This window comes from Calonectris borealis, chromosome 6, assembly GCF_964195595.1.
Source record: "Calonectris borealis chromosome 6, bCalBor7.hap1.2, whole genome shotgun sequence".
In the NCBI taxonomy this organism is placed as follows: Eukaryota; Metazoa; Chordata; class Aves; order Procellariiformes; family Procellariidae; genus Calonectris; species Calonectris borealis.
In genome coordinates, this window is record NC_134317.1 from 1657708 (window position 1) to 1672540 (window position 14833).

A 14833-nucleotide genomic window follows, 5' to 3' on the forward strand; every position below is an offset into this window, starting at 1 on the left:
TTGCTATTTAGAAAATCATAACGCGAGTTTGTTTCTGATCAGAAATGTGCACTCATAAGCACATACAGACACACACAAAGGTCAACCTAAATTTCAGTAAGAAAATCCCCATTATAATGGTTTAGCAATTTGTAGAATAGCACTTGCAACCTTACTCATCGAGAAAAGATTGAAGATGGATTTCTTCCCTTGCCGGAGAAAATACTTAGAAATAAAATTAAACATTTCTATGTTGAATTAAATTGGGTTTAAGGTTTAATCAATAGCTACTTCAAATTAGACCTGACACTGATTAAAATCTTCAAGTTGGCCATTACCAACAGAACTCAGGCAATCGAGGGACATTCTTTGGTAGACAACACTAGTCGTCATGGGAAGCAAGTTAAACTTAGTGTGGCAGTCGCATTCATTAGCTGGAATTACAGTATCAAGACAGAAGCAGCGATGCAATGGGATTCAGCCATACTGGTTCGTTACCGCACACGGGAGGTGGATTTGGTGGTCTCCTGGTGAGAGAACTCATTCCTGCAGAAGTCTGAGCAAACTCCCATTGACCTCATGGAGGTCAGGACACCACATCAGGTCTATGCACAAACCTCCCTGTTTGGGAGAAGGACGAGACAAGAGATAGAAGCCTTATTTCACAGAACTGTAAAGGGAATTTCTCATTAGCCGGCAACCAACCCAGCCTTCCCTGTCTTCCTGCAACTCATAAAACGAAGCTTTTTTTAAGAAATCTAACATTTTTCCTTAGGGAAAAAGTCTCCCCCATCTTACAAGCACAAGTACTGTCGTTGCAATGTAAATCCAGAATTAGCTCACAGTCATCAAACATTTAATCAGAAACAGAGTCATAAAAGGTTTCAGGAGCTCTTTCATCTGCTAATGTGAAAAAAATTAAGATTCCCTCAGATTTTTTTTTCCTCTTAAATATGTGTTTCTTATTTAGACTCCTATGACACTTACACGCCCCCCCTCCATTTCCCACAGCACTGCTTTGATCATCTGGAGGCACAACAGCAGCGACGATCCCAAACAGCGAGAGCCCCGGTAGTATCTGCCGCTGTGGGGCACGCGTGCCAAGCTGCGGAGGAGAGCGAAAAGGGCTGACGAGCATCTTTGATCCTTCCTCCACGTCTGTGCGCTGTAGATCGACTCCCAGAAGGACACGCAAAGCGCTGTGTAGACAGCAGCAGCCTTGGCAAAGCAAGAGAAACCTGGACACCCACGTCAAGAGGACGGGATAAAACTGCCCATAAAAAGTACAGCGAGGACCAAAGAGGGAAAAGGAATGAGGAAGGCCATACAGGAACAGAATGGGAACGGGTTAATTTTATATATATATAATATATATGAAATATATATATAATATATACACACCCCACAACAATGAAAAAGCTAGCATGCCAGTGTACTGCTTCCCTTTCACTGCCCTCTTCCCAATGACTTTGCCAGTAAATGTGCTGTAGCATAACTGAAGAATAATTTCTAGAATGAGAAATTACAACAAGACTCTTCTTTTTCTTGGGATGTTTGTTTCTTATCAGAATTCTTACTTCTATTTATAGAGATTCATTTGCTACATGGACATACTATTAGAATGCACAAATCTAAATCATTCTCGTAGAGATATAAAGGCAGTGGCAAATCTCACCAGGAGATGACACTTTGCATGGAGGGTTAAACCACAGTTGGAAATCATAAAACCTTCTAAACACAGGACAAATGGGTAAGCTGAGGTTTTATTTTCATTGAAGACAGGGGGTGGGAATTCGGACACGTCGTCTTCTGCCTTAAGCCTATACCTGACACCACCGGGAGCAGGAAGAGGACATCACTGAGAAAAAGGCATTCAGCCGCTCTTCCTACATCTCAATCTTAAACCAGCCCAAGACTGAAAGTCGCTGCATCTCTCGGGGACATCTCGTGCACGACAGAGAAGCGGAGCAGTGCTCAGGACTGCTGCCAGTAGCTGTGACTCCCCTCCGCCCCCGCAGACCCCCGCACAACCCCGACGGCACATGAACCCTTCTAATTGCTTGCGCGGGCAGCCAGAACGGAGCCTGCGACTTAATGGCATGGCATACGTTCAGAGAAACGCGAAAACGCCACTTACACGCAGCGAAATGTTGACATGTGATAGATACAATAAAAAGGTCAAGTCTTGCCAAGAGTTAATTAGTCCTGTATAAATGCCCTTCACTCTTTTAATCCCCCGGCATCATTACAGAGATGGAGAACAGCCTGGCCGTGTCCCAGCGCACAATCTGCAAATAACTCCGTGGCGATGCAGAGCTCCATGGGGCTGATCCCGTCCCCGAGCGCTGCGCCAGCCGCCTCCCCGCTGCAGACACCGCCTGCCCTCGTCCTGCTCCCCTTCTGCTATTGCCCTGCAATTAGTCAATCTTACCCCGACGATCTTCCGGCAAAGTTTTGTCTCTCTGGCCTCGAGTTTTCTGCTGCGTGTAGGGCGGCTGCTTCACAGCCAACACACTGATTTAATACATTTACACCTTGACAACACTGGTCTTTTCATCAGCTCATGATTGCTCGTAACGCGGCAGTATCCACAGCTACACACATTATGAATTTCCCACTAGACAGCATGTCCAGGAAAAACATTTTTTATTTTCTTTTCTTCTATTCACCTAATTTTGCCACAGAAAACTTCCTGGCCTCTGAAAGAAAAGCTTGCATTTATAATGTGAAAGGCCCAGTGGGTTAGACACCCAGCGCAAACCGGATGCCTCTGTCCCCCATGTCAATAAAAATATGTCTTTCTGTCATACACTAAATATATTAACCATAAAACCATATTCTTCTTTAACAGCAAAGCATTATAAACTGGCTTTCAGAACAATTTAACACTCCCTGAAGAGAGAATATGTACAGAAAGCATCTGTCTGAAGAGGAAAATGAGAAAAGAATTTTTTTTTCCTAAATCCCATAATACTTTCCATCCTTTCAACAAAGAATACGAAACTTCTTTCCATCAGGAAAATGCATTTAGACAGATTTCTCTCAGTATTAAATAGCTCATCTCCCTTAGACTGAGCAGAACTGTTCATTAAGTTGAACATTTTACCTGTTTTTCCAATACGCGCTTTCTTTTCAACGCTTGCTCCCAGGGAAAGGACAAAGCTTTCCAGGACAGATCAAGAGGCTTGGCAAGTGCCCCCCTTCTTCTGGTGTGCCCAGCACTCGGGTCTTGTTTCTTTGTGGGCTGCAAAGGCCACATGAGAGGGGAGCACGTAGCACTGAATCGACTGCTGCTTGGGTAGTTTAAATATAAGCTGGGCCACCGGCCAGCAGCATCCCGCTGGAAGAAAACAACTCGGTAGCAGCAAGGGAAAACCCAGCCCAGCCACACATCGCATCCTCCTCGCTTCCCAGAAAGCCCGCAAGATGCCCCGTGCCTGCTGGAATCATTTCAACGCTGAAGCCAGCTCCACCAGCTCGTCGTGACTACCCTCGGCACTCTTGAAAAGCGCAAGCAATAACGAACAAACAAAGCAATAAGCAACAAAGCTTTTCCAATGTTTCCGTTTCGTGAAACACGTCTTTTGATCTGAGGTGGAAACTTGGCATCACCAAATTGCAAATGATCATGCCGTGGAGAAGCATCACCTATGTTGTTTGTGAACAAGCTCTATTGTTAAAGCAGCGCTTCTACTTCTATTATTTGCAGGCATTTACAAACAAAATCCAGGGAGCAAAGTATTTATTTTATTTTAAATTTCATGGGAACCTGAAGAATTTAATTTCAAATAAAGCATAATAAGCAGGATTCCAGCTAAGTGACAATTCTGTTTAAAAAGCAGAAGTAATGGGAGATTTTAGAAGATCTGACCACTTGTCTATGTTTAGCTATGGTTATATTTATCTAAATTTTTATTTGTTATAAGAATCAGATCATTTATGAAGCTGAAGGAGAACAGGTTAAAAAAACTGAATTGGAAAAAGATAAAATTCAATCAACACTAGGTTTCTACAAAAATTAAGTGGGAGAAAAAAAAATTCCCGCCTCTAAAAATTTACTTCCAAAAGCATGTAAGTTTGGATAATCCCCCGTGTATGCAATTTCAGTTAAAGATTCTTAGGTGAATGTCCCTTCATGCAAAATTTTCAAGTTAAATAAAATGGGCTTGATAGCCTACTCCATCAGCTAGCTTTAACACTGCTACTGGCAGACAGGAGGAAATTCTCCGAGTGCTGAACGTAATGTATACAACAGACCTAGACTTTTTTTTTTTTTAGCACCATAACTTGTTACAGGATCTTTAGATAGCAATTGGAATTCCTATTTAAATGGAGATAAACATGCACATTTGTACTTTCACAGCAAATGCATGTGCAAACAGAAGCCCACTGTTGTGACTGGAAAAAGTAATCTGTAAATTCCATTAAAAATAATTCAATGGACTTGGTGAAACGCTCCCACAAGCTATTCCACAGTCTCAAAGCCACCACACAAACTTCAGGCTTCACTCAAAAATGATGATTATAAGTCACTAGTCTTAAAAACAAAACAAACCTCCAAAAAACCCCAACCACAAAACTCCCTTCAGTTTTGATATTGTTGCAAAACATCTTGAAAGATGCTCTGTAAAAGTCTGATTATTCCAGAAATGTCTATGGATAAAACTGAAAGAAAACTACATCCTGCATGTAATTTTTGGTATTGGTAGCATCTTCTGTTCATCAGCATTAAAATGTCAATTTTTAAATGCCGACAGCATAATTATGAAAATTTATAAAGTAGACATTGATGTTTTTATCATTTTAAAACCTTAGAAATAAAGCTTTCCCTGAAGAATAAATATTTAAATTATTCCAGGTGATAAGACACCCCTGAGGGCATTTTGTTATGTGCTGCAATGTAAACTGATTGCTCCAAGTTGACAGTTTTCAGCTGCTCACAAAATAAATTGCACAGGATAATAATGTTTGCACGCAGTACCTCTTCTCCTTAGAAAGCTTGCATTAGAAGCCAAATCTGGAAGCGGTAAACCCTGGCGTTTTCAAATGGCTTCCCTAGGCAAATGGCTTCCTTGCTAATGACGCCCACTAATTACCCTCGAGAGGCGCTGCATCTCGCGCCTCGAAGCGGGGCGGAGGCGGGCGCAGCCCGTGCCGCTGCCGATGGCACCGAGCCGCGCGGCACCGCCGGGACTCACCCGTCCAACCTCACATCGGGCAAACTGCGGTTCAGGGCAATCAAGTCACTGGCCATAAGGTTAAACTGGTTGATTTTGAACAGCTCTTTCATCTTCTCCTGGTCATCCTTCGGGATGAGCACAGCCTTTCCCATCTCTCCAGGACCTTCTTGGTTTCGAGAAATAACAGCTGTAACACAAGAGAGGGAAAGGCCAACTTTTAGTATGCGGGCGGCAGTTTTATTCCTCGCCAATTCTTGGCATTCAGCAAGGAATGTTAAAAAAAAGTAATAACACATCACAATTTTCTCCATGCTCCACTGTGAGGTTTTATCTCTATCTGGATCTGAATTTATATCTAGATCCTTTCTAAGATGATTAAAACCCCCAGATTTGTTCACTTGCTGCTTTTGGGTGTAATCACAAGGACAGTAAATGACTATTCTCAGGAGATTTATACCAGGATTACAAAGCATAGCGCCAGATTCTCCGTGAGATTCTGCAGTCAGAAAAGGTTTGGAAAACACTTTTATAGCTATTGAAAATATTTGAAGAACATGTATATTAAACTAATTCTAACCAACTTCTTTTATTTTTTATTTAGTTTTAACCACCAGCCATGTGATAGCATAATCCCAGCCCTGTAAGTAAATAAATCAATCAACCTTCAGTGACAAAAAAAAAAATCCATCCTGAAAAATACAGTATCCCAACCCTGACAGAGTATCTTTTAGGTATTATTGGAGACAAGTTTTGAGAAATATTTGTACCGTCAATTTTAAGGAAAATTCTAGTATCATCTCATACAAGCACACAAAAATAAACAAGATACAGACTGCCTTTTTAGGAAACAGTATATGAAAAGAAAGCAAACATCCCACGTATACAAATAATTATAATCATTATTCTAAAGCAAAACCCCGCCAAAAGATGACAGAATCATCAGTCTCCTTCTCCAACCTCAGTGTGCAGCTAAGCAGAAGAGGCAGTTCCCCTCCCAGCTACTTCTGACATTGTATCAACCAACAGAATGAGAAACACCTGAATTTTTAACTCATTTTACATCCATACTTTAAATCGGCCTCTTGACTGAGGCCGATTAATTAATATTGATTAACTGGGACCGCCCAGACCATACTGGGCAGTAATTGATGCTCACGGTGCCTTTCGAGCTGTCTACTTCTATGCCATATTCCAACATTACCGTTTTATCTTAACGAAGGGATCTTGATTTTATTTTTCTGCTATCACATTCATTTTGCATCTTTAGTATCAAAATTACTTTGAAACCTTTGATGTTTAATATTCTTGAAAGACTGTCACTCAGGAAGGCTTCTCTACTAGCTGAAGAGTAATTAAATCATTTACTTTTGCAACAAAAAATTAAAATGCTAGAAGAATAAACCCTTTTCTACAAAATGCACAGGAAGTAGACTAAGTGACTTGAAATCAGCCATCAGGGCTTGCTAGAACAACCTAGCAGAAACTTACATAAAAGGCTTTTTAAAAATAAATATTACAGACACTGGGCACAGAAATTTTGTTTCTGCAGTTCTCGTTTATGCTTCACTTGAGCGACGAACATTTCACAGTATTATCTGGGGGTTTTTTTTATCCTTCCCTTTCATCAGAAGCAGCACCTTTATATGCTGCAACAGGAAGAAATTATTAGCTTTCTCTGTGATTACATGCGAAGATGAAATTGCTCTCAGATAGATGCTTAAATCTTAAATCTGAAGCCCTCGGCGTCCAACATGATTTCCTGAGGATGACAGGCTCCGTGGTTAACGTGTATTGGGGTCGGCAGCATCCTCCCGGGAGCTAAACAGGCTGCGGTACCGGCACCAGCACTAAAGCCGTGCGTGAGATGCTATTAGACACCTTTCTTCGTGTCTGAGCAGAGCTGCTGATTCCTCTCACCTTTGGGAAAGGAATTCATGACTACACTGCCATATATGTTCCCCAATAGGCAGAATTTTATCTTAGCCAATACATCTCGCAGTCAAAACCAGCTAGAAGTACCACCGGAAAGAAATAAGGCATGAGAAGAACACAGCTGTGCCATGCTTTTAGCTACCTCTTAGCACAACGCTGCACCTCTCCACAGCTACGCTTCACCCACGGAATTGCTTGGAAACCTGCACGGTGCACGTACATACACAGTTATACGTTATATATGCTATTAAATGCCTCTCGGAACATTTCATAAGGTGTATTTATGTAATGCGCAATACGAACATAAAATATTTGGGATTAATGGCTGGTAATTAAACTCTGGTATATCATCACTTTCTGGAGAAGCGATGAGACTCCTCAGGGACTGCAATTGGAAAAGCTAGTCCCTCAAGCTGCAAATGTTGTTTATGGAAATAAATTCTGCCTCCTTTTTGCTGGAAGAGGCAAAGGGCACGAATTTATCTAAATAGCAGCAGGGAGCAGGCAAAGAGAGTCAGCGCGACTGCTGAAACCGTGGAAAAACAGGTAAGAAGCACAGAAAGGAGCTTGGGTGATGTCCTTCGCCCCGATAAATACAACATAAATGGAAAGGAAGGAATTCCTCAAAAAAGGGCTGAATGTCTCTGAGGAGGAAAAGAGTCATGAGAAGGAGAAGGAAGTTTGTCCTTGCTCCATCCTTCAGTCTGATCATCTTTCGGAAGCAAAGAGAAATTCTTTGGGTTTTTTTCTGCCTCCAAAGCTGTATTTAAGGGTCTGCACTAGCTCCAAGGACCTTACAGACACTATCCAGAAGACCAGGACCACCTCTCCGTAATACAGCATCAGCACATACATCATCTCCCTGCCCGGGCAGGGAGCCATACGGTTCACGTTCAGATGGACTCACTGCAGCCCCGGCGCGGGCAGGGAGAGGGGCTCCGGGAGAGGGGGGGTCCGGGCATCTCGTGCCATAACCCGCCACGTGGCATGAGAGCAGGGGTTGCACCAAGAGGCAGAGCACAACGAGGCACCCAAACTAAATGTCTCTGAAATAGTAAGGCAGCATACCAAAATGTTTTTATTTTCTGCTGAAATACTTTGGGATTGGCTAAAAATATCTTGGCGACAATTTTCTCCTGTAGAAATCAGAAACTTTTCATTAAAACAAATTATTTAGGGGAAAAAAAAAAAACAAAAAGAATTTAGCAACCCGTTATTAGCACAGTCATTATTACGACAGTAAATTTGCTGCCTCTCCTTGTATCAAAGCCAAATATCATAATTGTATCTCCCTAAAATGTGTGGAATACCAACAGTGAAGGGTTTCATATTCTAAGCCCAAATAATAGGAACACAGCTGCAGAGGATGTTATGCTCCAGTGTAAACTCTCCGTAAATTCACTAGCCCAGCTCTTTTGCAGTGTTCCATCACAGGGACCCAGTCTAAACTCAGCCTGAAATCTTGTGTTTATTCTGCTTGAAAGCACGAGTTACATATTCCTTCACCTGCAAAACTAATTTTCGTTACAAGGTTCTGTGTTCTTCTATTGTTTACTAAGGTCCATCAAGATTTCAAAGAGATTTTCCTGTCCTGAAGTTTATTATAAAACTAATCAGAAGTTTCCCTAACAGCCTTTCCACTCTCACGGTTTTATTCAAAGCAAAGTATTATCAGATTACACTTCAGTCATAGCTTACACGTATCTGTGATGGAGAAACATATTTAATTCTGCTATGGTTAAAATGCAGCAACCTCAACTTATTAAATCTTTAGAGAAGATGCACACAGTTTACGAATTAACAACCACATATACACTAAGATTTGCAGAGGTGTAACTTGAATCCCTACCCAGGACCATCTCTTCTTGCATTTTTCTCTCCCATATTTGAATAAACAAGTTTTCAGCCCAGAGACTCTAAGAGACAGTCCTCAACCATCTCAAACCCAGTAGACGCAAAGCACACAACAATCCAACCATATTCAAGTTAGGAAAAAGAACACTTTCCATTTTCCAAACAATATGTAAAATACTAAGATAGGAACCAAGTAAACATCACAATACCAGAGATGGCAGGAATATTTAGCGAATTAAGATCTTTTGCAAATACTCAATTTGACCGAACTTTTCATAGAAAATTGAATTTTTGCTAGCGCTGAACAGATTTGAGAATCTAGAGATGGTGTCAAAAGCTTTCTTACACCAGGTATGTCACCAAAATTGTCTTTCTAAATGCACAAAGCCACTATAAATATTTCTACTGAACGACCTGTTATTTATCCAAAGCAAACAAAACAATTTTATTGTTTTTCCAAATATTGATATTGTCATTTCACCAAATTTTTATGTTCTGCATTACCCTCTTTCTAGGAAGTACAGCATACTTCATTAATACAGCATACTTCAAATCAAACTGTTCAGAATATTTTATGAACTACCAAATTTGTATTCAAGTTTCCATACCAAAATCTTTATGTAAAACATACATATACACACAGTCTTCAATCAGAGAACATAAACATAACACAGAATTCCTTCATCTAGAGGATAAAAAAAAAAAACCAAACTGTTTCTTAAGTATTCCGAATGTATGAATGGTAAAAGAGGCAACAATCAGTGCATGCACGCTGCTGATTATGAATTACTCCACCTGTGCTGGTGTTCATAAGCTAAAATGAGCATAGCAAGCAATTTTCTTACAGAGTACATCTTCAAAAACACCACTTAGAATTTACTGTCCAAAACACCTTTTCTACATAGCTTTTATACTTCTTTTCGAGCATTGTGAAGATCACTGACTTTAAATGACTCAGCAGTGCGTAACAACTCCATCCCTCTGCAGTGGTAATGGAAAGACCAGTCTTCACAAGCAGGGGCTGCCCAAATGTTGCAAAAAATTACGCAAATCCTCCAACTAGGAGAGGTCTAAGGTTTTCCAGTCCCTGTTGCTTCCAGGTTTTTCCCCCCGATGGAAAGAGCTGATTCGCCCCAATGACAACTGCACATCCCCACCAGGAGCAGCTCTTCCCAGCCCAGACCCACAGGTAAAACAGTGCTGTCACATAGTGCTGTCACGTTTCGAAGTACCTGACCTCACCTCCAGGCTCATATTTTAAATAACTTGCAATTGTAATGGGGACCCGAGCGGGGACTCGAGGATAGCCAAGATCCTTGAAGCCAGTGTGGAAGAAGCTGAGAGATGTATTTAATTTTTCTATATAAACATTACCCGGTTGTCTATCAATAAGCTTACTAGCATGTCTGATCCATAAATACTTTGGGCATGCTTCTGCTGCTGGTAAGTCAAAAGTTTTAGTGAATACTAAAAACAAACAGGAAACAAAAAACTTTGACTCACCTGTTATTTGCTTTTCCTTTGTGTTGAAAAACCCACCTCACTCCTTATCAGGCCTTCCTCTTGCTGGTACACTGGTACAATACTTCAATGTCACGCTTCACTGTCCTTTGCTATTTCTGTGATCTGGCCTTGCTGAAGGGTCTTGTGTTGGTCTTTCACTCCACTCCTCGGCAATTTGATCGAGTTTTTATTTACTGCACAATACCTTCCTGAGCTTCAGGGACATAGGTGCCGGCAATTTTGTCTCATGCTGCACTTCATGTTGTTTCTAAGCACTGGGACAGGTTGCGTTCTTGACCATATGTACAGCAATAGCCTCCTGAACTCCTTTGCGTTTGACGTGCTTTGCATGAAATCTTACCCAAAAAGCGCTATTCAAGGCTTTCATTCACCAGCGTACCTCAGTGCACACGCCATCCCTCCGGCAGCGCGGGAGGACTGGCGAGCTGAAAGCCCGGTTATCCTGCTGGCGAAGGGCATCGGGCAGCCTCTCCTGCCAGTTAAGTTCGCTGATATATTTTGGCACTAACAGTCTGTATAATGTAAATAAGATTCACTCAAGTTTAGAAGTCTTGAAATGGTGAAATCTGCCCATTTCCAGAAGGAAGAGGGGGCCCTCTGTGTGTCCGTGTCGGGGGGATGATGGAGATGAGAGGGTATCAAACAGAGAGGAGCACGAGGATTCGGGGAGCTGGAAAGCATCCCCACCCGCAGCATGGGCACCTGGCAACCAACGTCCCACACAGGTTCAAAACTAGCCCCCCGTGAGAGAGAGAGGACGTATGAAAAACCAGTGAGGATTTATAGGCTGAAGTAACTGGGAAAATGATTTTTGTATACCAGATTAATTCACTTTTGTGAGAACTTACTCAGAATACCATATTTTGATTCATACTCAAGATTTCTAACTTACCTTGACCATATTCCCCTTCACAGAGCGAAATGAGTCTCAGTCTGCCATGAACAGTTTTTTGCCAGCTCTATAAACATGAATGTTTCATAAGGCATCTCTGACACAGCCCTGAATATATTTTAGTGAATTTACAAATAACATCTTAATCCTCAGCAACCATGAAAGCTCATTAAGTATCTTTCCTGTATAGTAGTTACATGAGATGATGCTAAGTCAAAACAATTATTTTTTAGAAATCTGAAATACTTAAGGGAATACCCCACTACCAGGGAAAGTTGAAGAAACTGAAATATTTCAAAACTGCAAAGGTTATGTTTTTCACGGCTCTGTCCTTACCCAGAGGTACCTCAGCTGATGAGGAATGAGCAGAACCAATACCTGGAGGAGCCACTGAGATTTGATGCTATCTACACGGCATTTCCTTGGTGTACCCTTGAAAAAGTACGAGATGGCTTGTGCTTTAGTAATCAGAGATCCTCTGTCACGTGTGCCTTGAAGACAGAAACTATTTCAGCAATTTTGTAATTTTTTAAAATAAGCTCCTTATAGCTCAAATAATTTGGGTACTAACATCAGAAAGCCTTTCTGCTTTCAGTATGGATGAGTATTGGGCAACACGTACTGAGCTCTGAAAGACGACTGTCCATCCTGACACATGAGGACAAGCTTGAGATCCACACAAGGGTCCGGTAAAAAGGCAGGAGAAAAATACTTTCACACACATATATACACATACATACATTTATACACATATCTAGATATACACGTCTTAAATGGTAAACAAAATAAAGAGAAGGATGGCTGCATATAGCTGCTATCACGTTAATCCCATTACTGCTGCCAGGTGCATGACAAATACACACCTCATTTCTTCTTTCCACAAAGATTGTATTAGCTCAATCTTCAAATATTAAGAATTCACACTGTGAAAAACCTTAACCAAATAGAGACCTAGATTCCTCTTCTCCTCTGTAAATCACATTGATTAATGAACTTGAAATCACAGTCTACTTGTCATTGTTTAAATGCAAGATGAAAGAAAGAAAATGAGAGAAGAATAGGGATGGAAGTGGATCTCAGAAGGTCACGAAAGCTTTCCCCACACCACAGGACAAAATTAACTGGACTTAAACCACCCACAGCATATATGAGTTGTTGTTTGGGGTTTTTTTTTTTAAGTATTTGCTTTGAAACCTCTGAAGAGAGAGTTTTTACAGCCTTTCAAGGAAACCTAGATGAAACGCAAGCAACAAAATAAGTTAGTGAGTTATACTCGTACCTTGATACACCTGAGGAAATAGAAGAATTTCCATGAGCTAAACACATAAAAACTGGAGAACTGATGCTCTTTAAGAATATTTAAGGGTTGAGTGCAGGTGGACAAAGTCAGAAGCATGTGTGGGGAACTGAGCAAAGAGAAGTCTCAGCTAAAACCAGAGATAAATGAGACAGAGGAGGTCAGGTGCCTCCTGACCAACAGCAAAGTCTGTGCTGACGATTCAGCCCCCAAAGTAAGAAAAACCTGTTTGTCAAATAATTTACAACAGAACCATGAAAAACATAGGAATAAACAATATCAACAGCAGAACTGATTAGATGAATTGTCTTCAGGCCTCTTCCAGTTTTTACTATGATAATTCAGTAAACCAAAACCAAAAACCTTTCTTTGTTTTGCGTCCATCTGGGAAAGGCTTCCATTAAATCACAAGACGACAAATCCTTTCCTGGATCAGGACCAAAGGTCTGCCTGGCTTAGGACGTACACTGTCTCAGAGCAACAGACAGATGGTGGCAGAAAAGGTAAGACACAGGTTTTAAAATAATTCTTCTAGAGATTTCCCTTTGCAGAGGTGGGGGCTGTACCCAGATCGTTGTGTTCAATAGATCGCCATCAGCTCGCATAGTCCCTTTTAAAATCTATTTTGTCTTTTTTGAAAATGAGCTGCATGACTTAACTGAGCACTGTTGGCAAAAAAAAAGTGTCCCTTTTTATGTGCTTTGGATTTGCTAGCTCACATTTTCATTGGTTTTTACCTTGGGAGACACAGTGAATCCCTAATCAACCTTCTCTGCCTATTTATGCCTTTACAAATCCTCAGGTCATCCTTCTTTGCTTACTGCTTTTCCAAGCAATAAAATTATTTAATTTAGTCTCTCCCCACAGAGAGGCCAAACAGTACCTGAAATCATCCTTGCCTGCCTTTTCTGAACCGCTGGTTTCACTCAATGAAATCGAGCTTGGTTTGGATCAAGCACAAAAAAAAAAAGCTTTTGTCCTTCAAGGGCACACATTCATTTGCTTCCAGCAAAGCAAACGAGGCTGCTTGAATTTGCAGCAGAACTCTTCTTCTGTGATTATCTTTCAAATCTTGAAACCACAGTAATCTGCAGTTCTCTGCAGACTTCTACACCTTGTCGCACTTGTGTGATTTCAGAAGGAGCTGTGTACACTCAACGCGGTTCGAAGGAGGCATCTGTATGCGCCTCACGGTGCTTCAGTTAACTCTACTTAATAGTTGCAACTAAGGAGCAGCAGTGATTCAGCAGTTTTGCTTGTTAACTTACTGAAGCGGATTTCAAATATTTTTGAACTGTGTTTTTAAAAAAAAAAAAAAATACGTCGATCAAAAATAGCTTTACCTCCAAGCACAAGAATTAACGGCTCATCTCTTCAATGACCGTCTTGGTGCACATGGGGATAATGGAACTGACATGAAGCATGCCCACAAAGAATAAAACTGCTATTTTTCCAGCATTCTGCCTGCAGACATTTTTCATCATCTGTCAGTGGAGATAGGCCTCCTTTGGAAATGAAAAGAACCCCCTCACAAGGGCTTATTAGAAGTGCTGAGGTCTTTGGTGGAGTGGAGAACAGAAAGCACAAAACTCAAGATAAAGAAAGGGGGGGGAAAAGCGAAGCCCAATAGATTTCAAAGCATTCAATTTATTTAACAATGCAGTAAAGGCACTGCACAGGGACCGTTGCACAAATAAGCATGGCAACACTCAGAAGATATAAGGACTCACCATCCATGCCTTTTCTTGGTTGTTTTTTTCACCCCAAACGTTCTTGCTTATACTTCGATGGCAACACCTGCACTTCGGTTCTGAGTAACAACCACCACTGCCAACGTAAGGATGCTGTTTTGCAGACAGAGAGCAGGGGCAGCGGGGTCCATCCCCCCAGGTCCACCCCCCCGCGCACCCCTCTGCGTCCCACCTGCCCGGGCTGAGCTCGGATGGGAATGTCCCAAAAACCTGTTGGTCTCTTCGGTGCCCCTGGCCGCGGGGCACAGCCCAGCCACCGGCTCGTCCCACCCAGACGCGGCGAGGAGCAGGACCGCTGTCCGCAGCAGTGTCCCAGCGGTACTGTCCCCCTCGGTGGCAGGTAAGCAGCAGCCATGCTGATGAGCAGACCCCACAGCTTTTTGGTTTAAGCACAAAGCACGCTGCAAACGCTTCGAAAGGTGAG

General features: G+C 41.7%; 1 protein-coding gene across 1 annotated transcript in view; it reads right to left on the reverse strand.

Annotated features, from left to right (window-relative positions):
• The window catches only part of GALNT13 (polypeptide N-acetylgalactosaminyltransferase 13), a 110385-nt gene that overhangs the window by 56934 nt on the left and 38618 nt on the right, over positions 1–14833 (reverse strand). The window contains exon 2 of the mRNA XM_075152626.1: positions 5178–5346. Coding sequence (XP_075008727.1) covers positions 5178–5346 — 169 coding nt within the window. The remainder of the gene's footprint in view (positions 1–5177; positions 5347–14833) is intronic.